Raw genomic sequence first — 7,618 nt, 5'->3', positions numbered from 1 at the left:
TCTAACACTGCATAGTGTCTGTATATATATATACGGTGTGTATCTCTCTCTCTCTCTCTCTCTCTCTCTCTCTATATATGTATATATATAATATATATATATGGCTTCAGGAAGGAGGCTCAGTTGATACCAAACTATCTCTAGGACCCAGTACTTCTCCTCCTCAGTCTTTGTAGTTTTTGTGTGGAGCCTGAGACGCCTCTTGCTTATCACGATTCACATCGAGCTTCTTTTTTTTTTTACCAGCTGAGGGGGGTGCCGAACAGGGCAATTTGAAGCCAGGATCATCTCTCCCACAACTGCTGCTTTTTTAAAGTTTTATTATTGTTTTTTTTTTTTTTTTTTTGCGTTTAGCCTATTTCAATTCTTTCCACATCACTGTATTTTTGTTTTGTTTTGTTGGAACACTATGACAGCCAATGCATGTCGGGTGCATACCTGCTGCTGGCTGGGAATATGATTTCGAAATGCTCGCATCTTTGTTCTCATGACACACATGCACTCATTCAGTCTCATCAAAACAGGAGAGAGCGCTGATTTGTCTTTAACTTTCTTGCATCTTCGACGAATTCCAGCTGCAGCAGGTACTTTTTGCTCTTGAGGTGAGTCTTTTTTTTATACATATCCAACCCCCCTCTAAGACACAAAGGAAACGCTTATTATTATTATTTGTAAGAGATGCTTGAAAGCGTGGGAGAGGAACACATTTTCTCATATATTGGCCTATTGGTGATTTTCTAGCCTACGTTTAATTATATTGTAATCGTCTAATTTGTTAATACAGCTTCAGATCGGGGTACTGGCTTGATTTCATATTTTAATAATACATAATGTCAGTGAGTGGAGGCGTGGGACGTGTCAGTGAATACTAATTGCTGTCAGTTGCGGTCTCTAGCTGCTTCTTCTGGGGGGGGGTTTCGCGTGTCGAAGCCAATCCCTAGAAATAATTATGGGTAAAATGACTGTGACTATGGTAAAATGACTATGGTCAGATATAAATCTACTATAATGTCACGCCGGTTCATTTGAGCCTCCATTCGTTCCAGCGGCTGTCCTGCTGTGTGTAGGTGTCGAGGCAGCCATGTGGAGCAGAGAGAGCGCGCCTCTACTTCCCATCTGCCTGCTGGCACTCACAGCTCTGTGGAAAACCAGGTGAGTCTGTAGAATGGGAGATCATAATGGATGAGCTGTAATGTAGGCAAAAGGATCACTCCCTGTGTGTCTCGGGGGGACAGACTGGAGATCTCCACCTATCAATCAGTGGGCACTCAATACGCACGAGGCGAGGCAATTTACCTCCTTCAGTAGGCTATCCTGACCATAAAATGCATGCATGTGGGTAATTATTTAGTCATAATTCACCCTGCACGTGTAGCCTATACAATTTCTCATATAGGCCTATAAACAATCCATACTTTCCAAGGTTATTTGGTGTTACAAATGAGCCTATAATTGCTGTTTTAACAGCTTTTCTCATTGCATAGGCCTAATATCTACAGCCAATATCAACCTTGAAATGTGATTTTGTGGACAAGTGTTTTTTTTCCTCCAAGGAAATTAAAAGATAGATATCTGGGGCCTTATTCCTACTAAATTGATATGTATGGAAATGTGTCTAACCTGCTTTGTGCCTTCAATTTTACTGTGGCTGCAGCAACCCACTGTTTTATCCGAGGACATCTCACATTATAACATCAGGTGTAAAGGGGACAGTTTAGGTCATTTGAGTGTTCACACTAGAGCACAGTTGACAAAAGAAAGAAACGGTCAATGAGCATTGAGAGGTAATTTAAAATAGGCCACTGAATCCAATATCCACTCCGTCCCCCCTACCAATGTATAGGTTATACTGTAAATTCTGAACACGTCTGGGTGCCAAATTGTCCATGAAGGCCTGAAGTGCTTGGCTGTAGGCCGGTTTCACAGCAGACATTTGGACTTGTCACAGTATTAAAAGCACAGGCGCAAATAATAGGCTATATTTAATCGTCAGAATTCTGCTTAGCTGCTTCGGTTTTAGGGTCTTGGTGTTATTGAGCTAAATGCTGGCTCACTTTCACAAACTGGAACACCAGAATATAAAGCAGAGACATCGTTAATGTTATTATTAATACCTGTCTTTTCCAACTTTTCAAAAGTCAAAAGAATGGGAAGAACAATAACCTCATATCCATATACAGTAGGCTAACGTCTGTTAAAAATTCAGCTAATTCAAAAACAACTATAGGCTACATATTATTTTTTTAACTGCCGTGCAGAGCTAGCGTTAGCTACATCCGCGTGGCAGCCATTTTGCCACTGGTGTAATGAAACTTGTGTAAGCTAGTAATTCTGTCAGAAATTCCAGATATTTCCAACTTTACAACAAGGAGGCTGGAGGTCTGTACAACATGCCATGAGCACAGCAAAATTAACTGAAATGCATATGAGTACAGTTTTTGTATGTGCTGATATAACGTTTGTTAGTAAAATGTCTTCAGAAAATCATAGCAACGCAAGCTGCTTTTTGGTGGCTAACGTTAGCTAGCTAACTACCCTGTCTTAACAGCTCCTTCCCAGCCTTGAAAAGTAGGCTGAGACAGCTAACGTTACGTTAGCATGCTATAGCTAATACAGAACAAAACCTGTTAGCATAACAGATGTGAATGAACGGTTGAGGGATAACTAAATGTGAAGGTTGACGTTATCATTTCCTCCACCTAGCTAAGGATTCCTACACATGCTAATGCAGGTTTCGTGATTATAAGCTTACAGAGCCTAAAAATAGCTATGTTGGCTGTTTTGATATGGGTGTGATTTACACTGTGGCAAAGTATTGTTGCTAAATCAAGGAACATACTGTATTTGAAATTAAGAAATAAAAATATGCCTAGTCTATTAATGGGTTAAACATTAAAAAATAAGATAAATTAATCTAAAATCTTCTCTGATGATAATTAGAATCCAAACAGAAAATTCCCAGATGTGTAAAATTATTAATATTATATAACTAGACATTCCATGCTTAATGTGAAATATGGCCAGATTTTGCACCAGAGGTGTCGGCAGTGGTGAATATGTCGAGCTTTAAAGTAGGACCTTATCTGAATTTATTTACCATGAATCTGTCTGATTACATTTGCATATTCAGTTGTGTTTTGGCTCCAAGATCAGATGGCTCACAAATGTTCCTCCTTGAACTGGGTCATGCATGTGGATGAGGAACAACGTGTATGTGTGTATCTGTGAGGGCATGTATGAAGTCTCTGCCAGATTGTCATGACCCTTTTTTTTCACCACATACAGTATATCAGGCCTCAGAAACAGAGTTATCAATCTAAATACATTTAGAATGTAATCAAACAAATAATTCCTGCTTGTGAAGTGTCCCTCAGCTGGTCATGTTGTTATTGTGTGTCCAACCGCTAGGTCAGTGAATGCTGATGCCACATCTGATGCCTTTAAAACAAACATCACCCTGTTCACACGGATCCTCGACAGCTTGCTGGATGGATATGACAACCGTCTACGGCCAGGTCTCGGAGGTAATAACTATTTTTGGAAGTACAGATTGGTATCATTTGACATCTGTACTTTTAAGATGATACTATCTAGCTCACGTTTTTTGACTGTTTTGAACTCCCATTCATTATGAAACAGCATGTGCCTTTTTTTGGTGGCTTATTTGATGTGTAAACACTTTATTTAACATCTGATTTGTAGTGCTGATAACCTTTGGCAACAATCCCCTCAAGAATAAACTGACAAACACACTCTGAGTACAAAACATTCAGGTTACATAACACTCACTCCATTTCCTGGAAAGTCACGGCAGCCAAAACTGGCCACATTTAACCCTGCGCAAAGCTATATTCTCGCTTGACTTTTTCCAGGAAAGATAAGTTTGTCTGTTGACTCTGTCAGATATTAGAGGTCAGTGTTAGTTTGAAAATCTGAGTGGATCTGGATCTATCTTACACCCATCAACCCATTCCTTGATTATATTTGAAAAGGAGCTTAAGAGTTTAAGTAAAATGTAGCATTGAAAAGCGATTGATTTTGTTATGCATGGCCAGACCCAGAAATTGCAATATATATAGTTATGTACAGTATATGTGGGACCCTTAGATGTGTGCACTTTTTGTCATTAGCTATTGGTACAATGGTTAGTGTTGTTTCAATGCTAAGCCACCAATTCTGCAAAGCCACCCCTACCACTACACTCTAAATAGACAGAGAATGTCATGGAAATCTCCAGATTTTTCCCTTTTAAATTCCAAAAGCATTTTGTAGTACATTTTGTGTTCTACTTTGAATGAAAATTGCCATTAAAACATGAACCAGACGCTCTTTAACCACGTGTGGTTATTTGTAAATATATATTATATTACATATAGATTAGATTAGATTAGATTCAACTTTATTGTCATTACACATGTACAGGTACAAGGCAACGAAATGCAGTTTGGGTCTAACCAGAAGTGCAATAGCATAAGTGCAGGATATACAATGGTTCCGTAAGTGCAAGACATGGATATGTAATGAATAAATATGAAAAGAATACTATTATAAACAGAGTTTTACAGATGGGTTTGTCCTAGAATACAAAATATAGATAACAGGTATTGTGAGCAAGATTTACAGCTAGGAATTTGGTGGATATTACTATAATTGCAAATATTTTACAGATATGTGCAAACAGCATAATATACTAATGAAATAAGGTAAAGTTTGGGCAGAAACTATCCGAATTAAAGTGCGGTGGAAAGTAATTGCATATTACAGTTAAAGTACGGTAGTGCGGATGTAAATGTAAACAATTGGTACTGTATATAAATAAACAGTCAGCAGTGCAAATGAAATGTAGGTAGTGCAAAAAGGTAAGTAGGCCTATATGCAAACATATATACATTACATATATTTATTATATTTAAATAATTGAATAATATATTTATTATTTGTGCATTGCTGTAATATAAAGCATAAAATATATTTTTACATTCTGCTCAAATTTAGCCATTGAAATGGGATTTTCCTGAGCTTTTGTGAGGTTTGATACATTTTGAGCTACATAAACATGACAGGCTTCAATATTTGCCTCTCTCTGCAGAGAGTGCATTTTGTGGCTCGTTGAGAATCACTTTCATTTTCTCTTGTGGCCTCTGTGCCTCTCCATCCTCACCTCCATCCTCCATGTTTGGCATCTCATTTCCAGCTGGCCTCTCACCCCAAAGCTGAGCTCCTCTCTCAGGATTTGGTTCCATTTGAAATTCAAATTCCTGGGGCCATCAGCCCAGCCCAGGAGCTGCCATATGGGGAACAGACTTCCTTTAGCTTGTCAGAGCTCAGCTTTTACAACTGGACCCACAGCAATGGTGCTGCTAGCTTATTTACTGTGTAGGAAAAGCATAAACATTTGGCCTATTACAACACAGTAGCTCAATGTATTACTTTAATGAACATAATGAATTTCATGGCCTGTTTCCATCAAATATGCTGTATGCACCAATATGTATACTTAGCGCATCCCTAGAAAATACAAACAGAGGATGTTTCTGGACGTTTGTGATTTGACCCTGGTACTTTTGACAAGCTTTATAGAAGTCCTATTATAGATTCTCCTCCAACAGACATCTCTGGAGAAATGATCCTGTTAAAGGCAGACACGGGGGAGCTCAATGAGTAAAACAAAAATAAAGAAATCAAATTAGACGCTTTTATCCGAGGTGTCTTACGGTACCATGATCTCATACATTTCTATCAGATTTGGCCCCCCGGCGGGAGCCAAACTGCCACACTTAAGATGTAGTACCAGACTGTACTCATTAATGTACACAGGGACTACATCGTGGAGCAGAATGCAGTCTAAGAACAGAAACATGACATCAGATGGAGTTTTCCACATTGTAGACACATTAGATCTTTATGTCTCATCTGTGGGGAAAAACATGGTAACGCTTCACTGTGCCACGTTTTATAATGGCTGAAAAAGCGCCTTAGCTCAGGTGCATGAGTGTGTTCACTCAGACATGCATTATATTCTGGGATACAGGGAGTCCTTTTGACAGTGTGCCACCCAAAAAAGGGCCTGAGTTCCAATGTATCTAATATAAATACAGTATATACATCCAATATTCAGTATTTTGTTTACAGCATTATTGCACCTTACTTTCATAGAGAACAGATTACAAACATGTGGTCATCTGACTTAGGAGTCTTATTGTCCTTTATGTCCTCATTTTGCTCTTCCACATGATAATTCAAAGACATTTTGAAATTCCCTGCATAGAAAATCGCAATTAAAGACAGCTATGGGGCATGGACAAAATAACAGGAACACCGGTGTAAAGTTAATAAATCTACTTTAACAAGACGACACACTACAGCCTAAAAAAGCAACCTGTCAGCCACCGTTTCAGCCAAAATCAAATCAGTTGCAGTCTGTTACCATTAGATTGTACACAAAATGGTAGGTTCCTATATCAAGGTGGAACAATGAGTTAGTGTTTAGATGTTTTTCCTAAGGTATGCGACATTTAAACCTATCCCGGTGTCTGTCTGTCTGTTTTCGCGGTGAACAAGAGGTGTGTGAGTAAAATTTTACCGCTCCCACTGATAATCAAATGATAAAGATTGCAAAAATTTATCTAGGGCAGAGGTTTCCAAGATGAAGCCACATGTCCCCTTAGGGCTACTAGTAGGTTTCAGGGGAGAGAAAAAACAACTGTAATCATTTCAGGCTGCACATTTCTCTTGAATTTATTTATAGCAAATACAATACAACCACAGCCATTTGATGGCTAAACAGGCCATTACTGTCAGAAGCAAAATATGCTATTAGCTCCAATACAAAGCCTATAATGTCTGTGGACTAACTGGTTTAATCCAGCATTTCTTTTTTTATATTTGTAATTTGTTTTGAAGCAATACCAAATGAAGCAATTGGTTTCTGTCACTTTAGCTGAAATCCAACCAGGTTGCAGAGAGGGAATCTAGAAGGCACAGTTGCCCCCACATCATCATGGTGTGACTGCTAGGCAGCTCACTTCTGTTCATATTCACACTTCTGCGGCTAATTTGTTCTTCATCAAAGACACGTAATCCATGTCTGGAAACATAATTAAGAAGGCAGTTTTGTTTGGGAACGTCGTTAGTTTGCTAACACTTGCTATTCGTGTTAAAAAACTAACAAGTAATTAAGAATGCCGTTTTGGGGCACCTGGATAGCTCAGTTGGTAGAGCGGGCACCCATATAAAGAGGTCTACACCTCGACTCAGCGGGCCTGGGTTCAACTCTGACCTGCAGCCCTTTACTGCATGTCATTCCCCCCTCTCCCCCCTCTCATTTTTTCAGGTGTCCTGTCAATATAACGGTCTAAAAATGCCCCCAACACATCTTTTAAAATAAATGCAGTTTTGTTAAACGGAACGTTGTAAGTTTTCTAACACTCAAAATGTAATTAAGAATACAGTGTTGTTGAATTGTAGTGTTTTCTTGTTAATTTGCTAACACTTAATGTATCTGTTACAATCTGCTGCAGCTCATTAATGGAGCTGTATACCACACTGCTTTATTTGGTGTAATACAAAGTAATTTCCCATTTTACTTTGGATCAATAAATATCTATCTATCTATCTA

The 7,618-nt window shown here is 38.7% G+C and overlaps 1 protein-coding gene across 3 annotated transcripts in view; it reads left to right on the top strand.

Moving 5' to 3' along the window:
• The first annotated feature begins 383 nt into the window (after positions 1–383).
• gabra2b (gamma-aminobutyric acid type A receptor subunit alpha2b) overlaps positions 384–7,618 on the top strand; it is a 40,791-nt gene continuing 33,556 nt past the window's right edge. The window contains exons 1-3 of one of the 3 annotated variants that reach the window (XM_032510890.1): positions 384–602; positions 1,047–1,152; positions 3,409–3,524. In XM_032510890.1, the coding sequence (XP_032366781.1) occupies positions 1,082–1,152; positions 3,409–3,524 (187 nt within the window). In that variant the 5' untranslated portion in view covers positions 384–602; positions 1,047–1,081. Of the gene's footprint in view, positions 603–1,046; positions 1,153–2,219; positions 2,380–3,408; positions 3,525–7,618 lie in introns of those variants that run through there. The other 2 variants (XM_032510891.1, XM_032510892.1) reach the window with 2 other exon arrangements.

The sequence above is a fragment of the Etheostoma spectabile genome, unplaced genomic scaffold, assembly GCF_008692095.1.
Source record: "Etheostoma spectabile isolate EspeVRDwgs_2016 unplaced genomic scaffold, UIUC_Espe_1.0 scaffold273, whole genome shotgun sequence".
Lineage (NCBI taxonomy): Eukaryota > Metazoa > Chordata > Actinopteri > Perciformes > Percidae > Etheostoma > Etheostoma spectabile.
The sequence above is the reverse complement of the archived record's forward strand: the minus strand, read 5'-3'. Positions and strand labels throughout refer to the sequence as shown.